Consider the following 13,339-nt stretch of genomic DNA (forward strand, 5'->3'; position numbering starts at 1 on the left):
TCTAGCGAAACTAATATGCATGAAGTAGCTAACCGTCATTGTAAGATGTCTCCATCAAATTTCGGTTAGTTTAAGGTGTGAAAGCGAGGTTTTAGTTCTGGGATCCAACTCTCAACTTGAGACCTATCAAACTGAAACATCCCAAACCAAACCGAACCAACCCATTATAATACGCAATCCAAACTAAATTAGACCACTAACATTCTCAGCACATTTCCCACAAAACTCCTTCCATAAGAAAACCAAACCATATAATCCGGTTTAAACCAAACTGTTAGCACGCCTAGCTGCACAACAGCGTCTTGGATATCGGTGAGGGGCACGACATGTCCGGTGGGCACATCTAGCGGTGATAGATGTGGTGGTCTCCCCTCCGATGACCGCGTTCTTTCGAATATTCGTGTTGCGCTTCCCCTCTTCACTTGCGTACATGCTTCTGTTTTTGAATCGCATGACGGGATCCCTTCTGTCCCATTCGTGCTAGGTTTCTTGATTCGCATGCTCAGATCCACTCCTAGTAGTCCAGTTCGACATGTAATTTTTAATTTGCATAGCTATCTTTTTTGTTTGGCTTGCGGCATCAAATCATCTTGTCTGTTAGCTAGCTTTTTGCCGCCACACTCGTGCCTACGTCAGTTGAATTATCATTGTACTAGGACAGCGGGATATTCCCATGGATTTTTTTGATAATCCTTGTACAACTTTAAGAAAATAATTAACCAAAAGAGATTCGGTTCATAACTATGTAGTATAAAGTGCTGTGGTCACATGAACATTTGTGATATTCTTATCTTGCTAATAAAATTCTTAATTTGCTAAATAGATAGTCACATAAATGATCATGGAATAAAGTGTTGTGCTAATTTGTTTAAGCTTTTTGGAGTGTAAGACTTTCTCTGCATTTTGGTCAAACGAGCAGTGTGTCACATGACGCCTCTTACAAACTTGGTGGAGAAGAAATTTCGACAAGCACTAAAAGACACTTTATGATGGTTTGTTTCGTTGTTGCTTTAATTTTTTTAAATGGTTGATGTGATGATGAATGCAAACTAATAAATTCTAATGAATATTAAATTTCACTGTAAACTAATGAATTCTAGAATTTTCCATACAAAAGCTACTCCATACAGTTGAAATTTAATTCTATATTTACAAACAAGTTATCTATTAAAAACCCATTTCATGTTTGGCTCGTTCTTCTTAAGACTCTAGACTCTACAATATCCAAATGTCTACTATCGGTTTTGGTGTCTTATTATTCCACATTTTATAGAATATAGTTCTATTTTGGGTCCATCACGGCTGAACCAGCTACAGCTGATCCAGCGGATATGATTGCCACATCATCATTACTTTTACGGAACTTGGAAGCTACTCAAAATTATAGTAGCTAGGGGACAATAAAAAAATCTAGCTACAAATAATGATTGATCCACTGGCTACAAAGTATAAACTCCGATAACAAATGATTAATCTGTTGGCTGATCAGGGTGATGTGGCTCAGCAATAGTCGTTCAATCTTTAGGTCCTGAGTTTAAGAGACAACACTACCATGAGGTCCTGAGTTACACGATAAGATTTTGTTTCCAAAAGGACAACCTTGGAAAAATAGTGAACTCCGGCTCCGACTCCCGCTTTTCAATGTAACTCTGAAAGCCACAGGATCGTCGCATCGTGCGTGGCAGGTAGCTTAGGATACTCAATTCTGAATCATGTACAATACCCAACCACGTGTGTATGAATGGTAATATCAAAATGACCTGTTCATCTAGCAGTGGACCAAACATATTTTGCCGTACTAATGTAGTGATGTACAATCCAATAATGCTTTACAAAAAGAAATATAAATCCAAATGTTTAGCGAGTAAAAGAACATAATGAACTTATAGAGGACCAATGGTACATGAAAGAACAAAAGCCCATTGAGAATAATTTATTTCCAACATCACCACGTAAAGGCCCATTTGATTTCTATGTTACATCCACACAAACAGGGTCATTAATTAACGATGAACACCATGCTGTGATCAGATTGCTCTGAGCTTAATCTGGGCACCATGCATAGGATGTAGCGTGATCACAGTATGTGGCGCATGAGCATATGATGGGGCCAGCTCGAACTCAAATCGCTGAAGGATCATGCACAATGCCATCTTGGCCTCTAGCAAGGCGAAGTTCTGACCAATGCAAACGCGTGGCCCCCAACCGAACGGAAGGAATGCGCCCGGGTCCTTGGACGCCTTGGAGATACCCTCAGAAAATCGGTCTGGCCTGAACTCGTGGACATCACTTCCCCAAATATCCGGGTCATGGTGAATGAAGAGCACGGGCAGTTCCAAGATCACACCGGCAGGGTAGGTGATGCCTCCAATCTCCATCTCCTTGTATGTTTTCCGGACGAAAGAAATGGCTGGTGGGTACAGCCGGAGAACCTCATAAAGGATCATGGTCAACTGCACCATATATCAGTAAAAAGTCAGACATCTTCTAATTGCACAGTCGTTTCCAGAAGAAAAAAAGATCGTAAGTACTCACGGTTTTGAGGCGGCTTAAGCCTTCGTACTCAGGCTTGTTTTTGCCAAACAAACCTAGCACCTCCTCCCTCGCACGGTCCTGCCACTCTGGGTGCATGCTTAGTACAACCATTGTCCATGTGAGCAGCACCGATGTCGTCTCCATTCCTGCAAAATAGAACACCTTGCACTCCTCGATAACATCTTCAATTGTCATCCCCATGCCCGACTGGCCATTCTCTTCTGTTTGTCTCATGTTTGACTCCAACAATAGGCCCAACAAGTCATCTTTGGTGCTTTCGCCTTGTTCCATTGCTTGAATCCTCTTCCCGATTATCTCTCTTAGAATTGATTCGACCTCTTTGTTGTTCTTGTGAATCTTTCTATTGTTTCTGGTAGGCAAGGACCTGACAAAGGTAAACCCCCCAAAAAAATTTAGTATAGGAAAAAGAGTGCCGGCAAACACTAGCATAAAGGACTAGGAGTGTATGGATTTTGAAGTGGTAATAAGTACTAACTCACATGTAACCAGGAATCATAATCTTCCGAAGGTTGGTCATGACAAGCTCAGCTTGCTCGGCTTGCACCTCGAAAATCCTTCTTCCTTCGTGGTAGCTGCTGCTGAATGCGGTGCGAGAAATGACGTCTCCGGTGAGGTTCTGCAGCTCAGGCCAAACGTCCAGCTCCAACGAAGCCTCCGAGCCGAGGGACTCCGACCATCTGCTGACCAGCTCTTCGCAGCACGCAGAAAACGCTGGCAGCATGCGCTGCAGATCGGCAAGCACAATCATGGGCTCCAAGGATCAATTATGCATCCTCTCGACCACGCTTTTTTTTAAGGTTTATGAAACATGACACATGTACAGGAAAAGGAAAAGGAAATTGGTATTGTATCAGAGACTTTGATTACCTTGAGCTTCTCAAGATGGAATGCAGGATTGAGGATCCTCCTGTGCTTGACCCATTTCTCGCCCTCGTGGCTCGCCACGCCGTCGCCCAGCATCTTGGACAGCGCCGGGAACTTGAGCTTCTCGAAGTGACCGAACTTGTTGGAGAGCACGTCCTTGCTCAGCTCAGGATCGACGATGGTCACCTTGGGGTTGGGACCGAACCAGGACATGCTCATCTTGCCGTGCTCCCGGACAAGGTTGTCGACGAACGGCAAGACGCGGTGCGCGATGTCGTGGCACCGCAGCGGCAGAGGCTTCGCCCAGGCCTCCTTGGCCAGCCGGCCGTACTCCTTGAGGTCGCCGGTAAGGAAGCGGTACGACGTGCCGGGGATGCCCTGCGCACGCAGCGCCCGCTCGAGCCGCCGAGGCTGCCACCACATCTGGTCCAGCAGCCGGCCGGCCTTCCACAGGAGCACGAGGCCCAGGAGACCGCCGAGCAGGAAGCTCCATGGCACTGAGGCCGCAGCGGCAAGCGTCGCTCCAAGAACCATTGCTCTGACGACCAGTGGCCTGGGAGAAGAAAGAGTTTGTATCCTAAGGTGATGATGCGAGTGGACTTGACTTGATTGGTACGGGATTTGGGGTCAGGTTAAATAGAGGTGCTTTGGCTGGATTAACCCCATTTGTTTATTGAGGTGAGTGTAAGACTAATGGGGCAACCTGGTCAGCCATGCCTCGCTGCTGCTCCCAAGGAACTTGGTGGAGAGGCCATGGCGATAAGAATGTGGATCCTTGGATTGGTGAGGAAGTAATGACGCTCGGCCCGGGCACCGCCCATGTGTGAGTCGTTGCTTCCTCGCTGCTTCGTCTTGTTTGTTGCTATGAGCTCTCAGATTGACTTTCGCTTGTTCGAAGCAGGGCAGAGTCAAGAGCCCCATGAATACAATATGCACGTTAAATAAGTCCGATATCAAGGTGGCTTCGTATCGCGATGGCTTTATAAAAGAGTAAATTGTACATCGAGTAGTACACGTATGTATCCTCGGCCAGCTTCTTTTCCTTTTTTTTTTTACTTTTGGGGAGGGGATTGGGGTGGGTGGGGCCTTCTAATTTGCGGGCGACCTCCTATCCTACTGGTGAATTTCCAGCAGTATTTCCGAACGTTCCCTCCCTAACCACGTATCAACTGGTCAACCACGTGCACCCTGGCCTTTTGAACCTTTTCCAAATCAAGATAAATTATAGACAAAAACTAATACAGGCAAACTTTTGTATAACAATTTGTTTATGCAAATTTGTTCAAGCACAAAGTTTTGTAGGCTAAATTTGTAGGAAAACAAAATTATATGACAAACTTATATAAAAAAATAAGAAATAAAAATCCCCACAACTATTGGAAATCAAACATTCCGGAAAATTGGAACTAAATTTTGGCAAAAAAATCAGAAACAAAAAATGAGATACAAGTTGAAAACAAAAATTCAGGTATAACAATTAGGAACAAAATGTGAAATAACAGAGTTATAGAAAATTTTGGAAACAAAATTAGAGAACAAACTAAATAGTAGAAAAAAGTAAAAAAGAAAGAAAGAAAAACAAATGTCTCTTGAGGTGGGGCTTGAGTAGATCCAATTAAGCGGCATTCGTAACTGCAGCTCCCCACGGTCCAAGATGTGTGGCACTCATCACCCTCGCCACGGAAGTGACGGCTAGGATTAGAGGGAATGATAAGATAAATGATAGGAAAATAATAGTCTCTTGTGGCTTATCCTTTGTCCCGTCTTTGGACTTATCACCTTTGTAAACTCCCCTGTATATCTTTTATATATGATGAAAAATAGGTACGACACTCTCCTACGGATTCCCTTCAAACAAAAATAGGAAAAGAGAAAGAGTATGGAGGGAAAGGAAAAGAGAAAAGGCTTGTGGGTGAGGATAGGGACATATTAATTGATGTGGGGCCCTCAGACATGGAGTGAGGTCATGCTGTCGGATTCCACGAGATGCTCAGTACCGGTTGCATGTAGAAGTAGTTTTCTTATATGTGTGTATTGTGTGCACTCGCATGTTTATCTACCTATTATCTTGGTATTTGGCCAACAAAAGAAAATTTTCATGTTAACTAAGAAAATAAATTACACACCGCAACTGTTACCCAAAAAAATAACAACAAATACCCTCATACCTATTTATATTACACATCGTTGCTATTAAAAATAATTAACACAAAACAATAATTTGCCTATTTATAGTTTATCCACCCCTATCATTAAGAAAATTCATAATCCACATGCACCTGTTTATAAATTATATGCCACTCTTACTAGAAAAAAATTAATAAAAGTTAACCATATACCTATTTATAAATAAAAATACAAAAAACCCACTTGCAAATTAGGGAGGGGCTTTAAAGATACTCAACGGCAACTCAATTCCTTACAATCTAACACATGCAAGTTTTATGTGTTTTCAAATACCTTCGGGTGCTCATTGAAAGGCGTTGTAGCTATTGTATAGCCTTGTGGGTGATTTGATTTGATCCTATATAAGTTTGCCTAATTTTGCTTTTTTTGCTTTGAGAGTTTGGTGCACTCACCTTTGAGATTGCCTCCATTTTGCTCGAGTTGCATGCCTTCTTTACCGTACATGATTTTTCTACTCGGATGAATTTTAGCATCATTATTTATGAGCCAAGTATATCTAGCGCCTCCTCATGTCACGTCGGACGAGTCATGCGATGCTAATGTTCAAACAATAGTTACATCGGCTAGTCAAATGACACATGGAGAATATAAATACATAAAAACTCACGAATGTTGGATCGGACTAACTTGCAGATGAATACTTAAAAACCTTTTTTGTTTTTGTTTTTATTTTTTTTGGGGGGGGGAGTGGGTGTTTAAAAGATTCCTTTATAAATTTCCAAACACACGATGTCATTTTAGAAAAATAAAAATAAAAAATTGTCCCATATCATTTGTCCGCCAGGGTCAGGTTGTTGAAATAATGTAGCCCAAGCCCGACAATGAGTCAAAATTTGGTCTCACGCCTGTCCAGATGATTGGTCAGCTCAGGTTGAGTTGCGCTTATAGTTTTTTCGGGTTATTATGTTGGGTTTTTTTGTGTGTGTTTTGAACCGAAATATTGGATCTGAGTTCAGCCCCATGAATGAAGCACGTCAAAGTTCTCGGCTCGAGCCCACCCAGTGCCTCGGTCAGGTCGAGCCATTTTCGGGTCTATTCCTATATATATATATGTTTTTCTATTATCTATGCAGTTTATTTAAAAAAACAAGGCAAGTACTAGGAAAATAGACAGTATAGTTAATTCCATACATATTTAAGAAATCAAATGTTGTGCAATTTACAATCGTCTGATTCCTCAAAAAAATAATACAATCGTCGGTCATGCCGCCATCACGGCTGCGTGTCACTTCTTAGAGGAGATAGGCACTGGATCTGGACGCGCTGGCTATAGACTTGGGTGCCGTTAACCCCACCAAGCAAGAGTTTTGGTGAAGGAACCCCGCCAATAAGAGGGTAGGGAGAGGGATCAGTTCGAAAGTTACAGCTTTGGCTATGGGAAAAGCGTGAAAGAAATACTACAATATAGTTAAGATTATTTTACGGCTACAAATGTGACTATTTAAATCTCAGTCTTTCATGGCAACCAAAAAGCTGATTGCTGGAGGTTTAGTACATTCTTGAAGCCTATGAGATCCCTAGTAAAAAAAAGCATGACAGTTAAAGTAGTAGCAGCTCCTTCTAAATATATTTGAAGTAGTGGCGAATAGTGTCTTATGATCAAATTGCCCTCAGCTTAACCTGTGCACCATGCATAGGGTGCACTGTCACCACAGTGTGCGGCGCATGAGTATACGACGGCGCGAGCTCGAACTCAAATCGCTGAAGGATCATGCACAGCGCTATCTTGGCCTCAAGCAGCGCGAAGTTCTGGCCGATGCAGATGCGTGGCCCCCAGCCGAACGGGAGAAACGCGCCAGGATCCTTGGACGCCTTGGAGATCCCCTCCGAGAACCTGTCCGGCTTGAACTCGTGCACGTCGCTCCCCCAAATATCAGGGTCGTGATGGATCATGAGCACGGGCAGCTCAACAATCACACCGGCAGGGTACACGATGCCTCCAATCTCCATCTCCTTGTACGTTTTCCTGGAAAAGGCAGTGGCCGGTGGGTACAACGGGAGAACCTCATAAAGGATCATGGTCACCTGCACACCAAATCAGCAAGATTTTACACCTCAGGTTGCAAAGAATGGTCGTTGCTGCAAAGAGATCGAGTTCTGTGTGAAAGAGTACTCACAGTTTTGAGGCGGCTCAAGCCCTCAAGATCAGGCTTGTTTTTCCCAAACAAAGAAAGCACCTCCTCTCTTGCACGGTCCTGCCATTCTGGGTGCATGCCCAGCACGACCATTGTCCACGTGAGGAGTACTGACGTGGTCTCCATTCCGGCGAAGTAGAATAGCTTGCACTCCTCGATGACATCTTCGATCGTCATGGCCATGACGGATTGGCCACTCCTGCCTCTCTCTCTCATGCTTGACTCCAGCAACAGGCCCAGTAAGTCATCTTTTGTGCTCTCGCCTTCCTTCATAGCTTGAATTCTTTTCCAAATTAAATCTCGAAGAATTGTTTCGATCTCTTTGTTGTTTCTGTGCATCTTTCGGTTGTTTTCAGTTGGCAAGAGCCTGGAAATGGTAAACCCCGTGACAGTTTCAGTATAGCCGAACTGAGTGCTACTGAATTTTCAGTGCAGATGAAACTTCTTTTTTTTTTGAAACGAAAGTGCAGATGAAACTAGGTGTGCTACTAAATTTTCAGTAAGAATATAGGATCGATCAGTGTTTCAAATGGCCACCACTGTTAAATGAGTAAATCCTAGTGAGCATCAACTTTTTTTTGGTGTGGGGTACTGAAAATTCGACTAGTGCTTAACTTACATGTAACCGGGAACGACAATCTTCTGAAAGCTCTTCATAACACGCTCAGCTTGCTCAGCCTGTAACTGGAAAATTCTTCTTCCTTCAAGATAGCTGCTGCTGAATGCGGTCCGAGAGATGACATCTCCGGTCAGGTTCTGCAGCTCCGGCCAAACATCCAGCTCGCACGAACCGTCGGAGCCGAGAGAATCTGCCCATCTGCGGACCAGTTCCTCGCAGCACGCAGTGAAGGCCGGCAGCATGCGCTGTTCAAACAGAGCAGAGGGGTCACACGCATCCCAAATCAACCATGAACCATACATACACTCGACAGTAGTAAATATTTAAATTATAATTAAGCTTATACAAGAAAAAAAATGTGGAATTAGTACTGACGATTACAAAAAAGAAAGGCGTACCTTGAGCTTCTCCAGATGGAATCCGGGGTTGAGGATCCTCCTGTGCTTGGCCCATTTCTCCCCGTCCTGGTTCGCTAGGCCGTCGGACATCAGCTTGAACAGCGCCCTGAACTTGAGCTTCTCGAAGTGGCCGAACTTATTGGACAGCACGTCTTTGGCAAGGTCCGGGTCGACGATGGTGACCTTGGGGATCGGACCGAACCAGGACATGCACGTCTTGCCGTGCTCCCGGATGTTGCTGCAGAGGAACGGTGCCACGCGGGGCGCGATGTCGTGGCACCGCAGCGGCAAGGGCCTGGACCACGCCTCCTGGTTCATCCGGGCGAAGTCCTTGAGGTCGCCGGTGAGGAAGCGGTAGGACGTGCCGCGGAGGCCCTGCGCGCGCAGCGCCCGCTCGAGCCGCCGAGGCTGCCACCACAGCCGGTCCAGCAACCGGCCGGCCGCCCACAGGAGCAGGAGGCCAAGGAGAGCGCCGGCCAGGAGGCTCCATGGCACTGAGGCCGCAGCTGCAAACGTGGCCCCAAGAATCATTGCTCTCTGGTGAAATAGGAGACGAAAGAGCTAGTGATGCAAGTGAACTTCGACTGAGGAAGCTATGTGTAGTGTAGACGTGTAGCACGGCATCTGGCGTCAGGCTAAATAGAGCTGCCAGCTTTGGATAAGTACTCCCATCCTTCCAAGATTGTCTTTTTCTTTCCGTGCTAGGTGCCGATCCCGCACACCTCGCCATGGTCACCACCTCCTCCTCCGATATATAAGCTGGAGAACAAAGAGGTGCCTCCGAAGGGCCTTCCAAGTCTGTCTTCATTTTTTCTAGACATCGCGTGTATATAAATGCATAGCAAATGCTATCTTACTATTATTAATTGGAAGTTTCTTTTGAAGCCTCCAAATGAAACTACTTAGGATCCTAGATAATAGACACTTAAAAAAATACAGAGAAATTATAGAAATTTTTATAAAAATTAGAAACATCCGACCATCAATCCGACAACTCTAAATATAATAGACTAATAGTCATTGGATCTATTATCTTTTCTAATAAGTTACCCACCTCTTCTATTATGAAAATAGACTAAAGTAATCGCCTAAACATGTATCAAAATTATCCACCTCTGCCATTATTAAAAAAATATAAATTAACTCCCTAATCTTCACGTAAATTACCCACCTATGCCATTATAAAAATAATGCAAATAGCCCCTAAATTTGCATATAAATTATTCAATTATATCATTATTAAAAGTTAAAGTAACCCCTAAATCTGAATCTAAATTATATAATTATAATAAAATATTAAAGTGCACCAATTTAAAATTCTAAATTACTATTTTTATCATTACTAATATATTATTTATATAAAAATACTACCCACGATATGTATCACTATGTATTCATGTATGATGGAAGAGATAAAAATACCAGTTCACGAATGATTAATTGGTTCAATTAAATATATATCAAACGCACATGCAGGTGTAATGCAAAATTAAATATATTGCAACTAGATAATGATGAATATGTATTTTAGAGTATGCTTTAGAATATTTAATAGATGAAAGAGGCCGTGAGACTGATAATTATAATTATTAGCTATAAATTTTATTTTTATATTAATTCTAATTGGTCTCTGCGGGAGCACGAGTAGACTAGCGGATTAAAAAAGCTAAAACAACCTAATCAGCATTCTGAATAATCATGATTATGATTATGGAGTGGGCCAGGAACTTGGTGCCCAAGATATTCCTAGGAGAGTCTTACTGACCTTGCTAGGAGAGTCTTAGTGACCGATTTGGTGAGGACGAAACGACAACAGGCATGAGTATTGCGGCAACATAGCTTCCTTGCAGCTTCAATCGTTTTGTTTGTTTCTGCGGCTAGCTATGATCTTGATCTGATCACCTGGTCCTTTTGAGAAGAGAGCACAGTCAAAGTCCTATGAATATAATACGCAAACTATATGTACTTTTGTGTGCCAATTAGTATTTGTAGGAGCCAACCGGTCAAAAAGGTCATACACTCAATACCTGCGCACCGAGGTCACGTTTAAGCACCACTATAGGAAAACTGGTAAGTTACAACGGCTAAACCATCGGAAGTTACCGCTAAACCGTTGGAAGAAGGCTAAGCCGTCGGAAGTTTGATCGTCGGGCCTAAGTCGTCGGAAATTTTCAACTTCCGACGGCTTAACACAAAACCGTTGGAAGTTTATTAACTTCCGACGGCCCGTTAAAATCGTCGGAAGTTAGCCAGCAAACGGCGACTCACGTCCGTCTCTTAACTTCTGACGGTTTCCGTGGCCGTCGGAAGTTAATCCCAGCAAACTTCCGACGACTGCCCAAAAACCGTCGGAAGTTAAGCTTCCCCGTGCTAACAGCACGACTTGAAACCCCAAAACCAACCACAAACATTATATATAATCAAATTTCATCCACAATTATAATTCACAATAAGAAATTGCACGCAAATACACAATTCATATATCCACATACATAAACTTCACAGGTTCATAATCAAAGTTCACAAACTTCATACAAGTATCGTATCGAACAAATTCATACAACAATAATATTTCACTTAAGTTTGGCCACCTCCATCACCTGGTTGAATTGATCCGGCACTTCCAATGAATTGATCCGCCCAATTCGATGTTGGATCAACGTGTGAGTCTCCCGGTGCCGCTAAGTTAGGTGGTGGGGTGTGAAAAGGCTATAAAAGATAAATGGACAAGATTAGTTTGAACGATAACTAATTGGATAACATTTATTTAGAGTGACCATATTTTGCAATGACTATGAACTAACATTTGAATCCTTGACTATCATACCTGAGGTGAAGCTGATGGCCAACCGGCCTGTGCAAAAGGTGAAGGTACTAGTGGTGGCACTTATATATTCTGTTGGGTCGCTATTTGCTGAAAGATCAAATTTGTCAGTAAGAATGTAACTTAACCTAAGTTGTAACAATTAAGATTTACCTGCAATATTGCATTCTGTTGTGCAAGTTGAGCTTGGAACCACTACTGCTATAGCTCCTGTTGTCTTACTTTTTCACGCACCCTTACAACCTCCGCGCTGTCGTCGCCACTACTTGTCCGACAACTTACTGACCGTGACGATCCCGCTCTTTGACGCGACGGCACCTGACTCGAGTCAATGACTTTGTCGAATAATGGATACCTACAAATATAGACCAAATATAGCAAATTCAAAATATGTATTTTTGCTTAAATTATAAAATTAGATTGAAATTTAAAGAAATTTAACCGGCCATGAGGTTTTCCACCACCACTACCGTAAACGGCCTCAGGATCAATAGGCGCGTTTCTCCAGTCATAACCCTCTCCATGTCGAGCAATCATTTGGTCACCATATGCCGCCTTCAAAGAACAAAATAACACAATTACATAAGATTGTTTCATGACAACTCGATAGTGCTAATTTTGTAAATTTAGATATACCAGATGCTCTGTAGCCGCCTGAGAGCATAACTGATCTAGATTTGTAGGATCACGTCCTCTATGACCTTCGAGGTAGACCTGAATATCACTCGGCGCTACACCTGTGCGAACTTCCTATACATACAACAAAAAATTAAAGAAGCATGCATTGATAAAATGAAATTAATAGAATTCATTTCAAAGAGTTCACTTACAATGCGTTTGGCCAATCGGAAGTGCCCATCACCTCCGTAGGTGTGATAGGACTCACTTCCACGATTTCCTCTATTTCTCTGGGAAATGCTTTTGAACTCATCTGTGGTCCAATAGTGACATAAGGCATGATAAGCCTCCTCACGTGTGGCCATCCACGGAATCATTTCCTGCACAACAATATTTCATTTCAAGGTAACAAACAGAATCATACTAATTTCATCTAGGGACGGTCTATTACAAATCTATGCCAAGTCCTTTCTGGCCTTTACATTGTCTTTCGTTCTATCAGTGAATTCCATGCATGTACTTATAATGCTTTCACCAACATTACGTTCTTGGTGCATCAAATCGATATTGTGCATTAGAATCAGCGCTTTGACATAAGGAAGGTCCCATAATCCACATATATGAGTCCAGTTGTGCTCAGTTCCAAAACCTAACATATCCATTTCCATCTGTATTCATCTTTAAATCTTTCAGCATAGCTAGAATCTCTGTTCCACTCATACGCTTCGGTGGTCCCTTCGTGACAATAGTATCCTTCCTAAAAGCGTTCCTCTGAAATCTGAATGGATGATTCTCTGGCAAAAAGCGTCTGTGGCAATCAAAGTAACATATCTAACCACCGAACTCAAGCCGGAAACAGTCTGTATCTTTACCACAGATCGGACAGGTTAAAAGTCCATGACAGCTTCAGCCAGCAAATATACCATATATCGGGAAATCATGGATCGACCATAGAAATGCAGCTCGAAGGGTAAATCTTTGTTTCCTGTAACAGTCATATGCCTCAACACCTTGCCACAACTTATCTAGATCATCAATTAAAGGTTGCATCATCACATGAAGTCATGTTCCAGGATGTTCCGGACCAGGAATTACAAGACGCAAGAACATATAATCATATTTCATGCAAAGATGTGGT

General features: G+C 42.8%; 1 protein-coding gene across 1 annotated transcript; it reads right to left on the reverse strand.

Moving 5' to 3' along the window:
- Positions 1–1,900: 1,900 nt before the first annotated feature.
- Positions 1,901–9,343, reverse strand: LOC112892460. Its single transcript, XM_025959619.1, has 8 exons — positions 8,760–9,343; positions 8,362–8,606; positions 7,725–8,109; positions 7,211–7,632; positions 3,424–4,024; positions 3,036–3,280; positions 2,536–2,920; positions 1,901–2,453 (listed from the first exon to the last, which is right to left on the reverse strand). The coding sequence occupies exons 1-8, from the start codon at positions 9,288–9,290 to the stop codon at positions 2,028–2,030; spliced, it is 3,240 nt and encodes a 1,079-aa protein (XP_025815404.1). The 5' UTR covers positions 9,291–9,343; the 3' UTR covers positions 1,901–2,027.
- Positions 9,344–13,339: the final 3,996 nt, after the last annotated feature.

This window comes from Panicum hallii, chromosome 5 (assembly GCF_002211085.1).
Source record: "Panicum hallii strain FIL2 chromosome 5, PHallii_v3.1, whole genome shotgun sequence".
Lineage (NCBI taxonomy): Eukaryota > Viridiplantae > Streptophyta > Magnoliopsida > Poales > Poaceae > Panicum > Panicum hallii.

Coding starts and splice junctions, on each gene's coding strand:
- LOC112892460 (XM_025959619.1), bottom strand. CDS start 9,290: ATGATTCTTGGGGCCACGTTTGCAGCTGCGGCCTCAGTGCCATGGAGC. Junction 4,025..7,210: donor CAGGTTAAGCTGAGGGCAAT/TTGATCATAAGA, acceptor GTACCAATCAAG/TCAAGTCCACTCGCATCATC. Junction 3,281..3,423: donor TCCATCTTGAGAAGCTCAAG/GTAATCAAAGTC, acceptor GCCGATCTGCAG/CGCATGCTGCCAGCGTTTTC.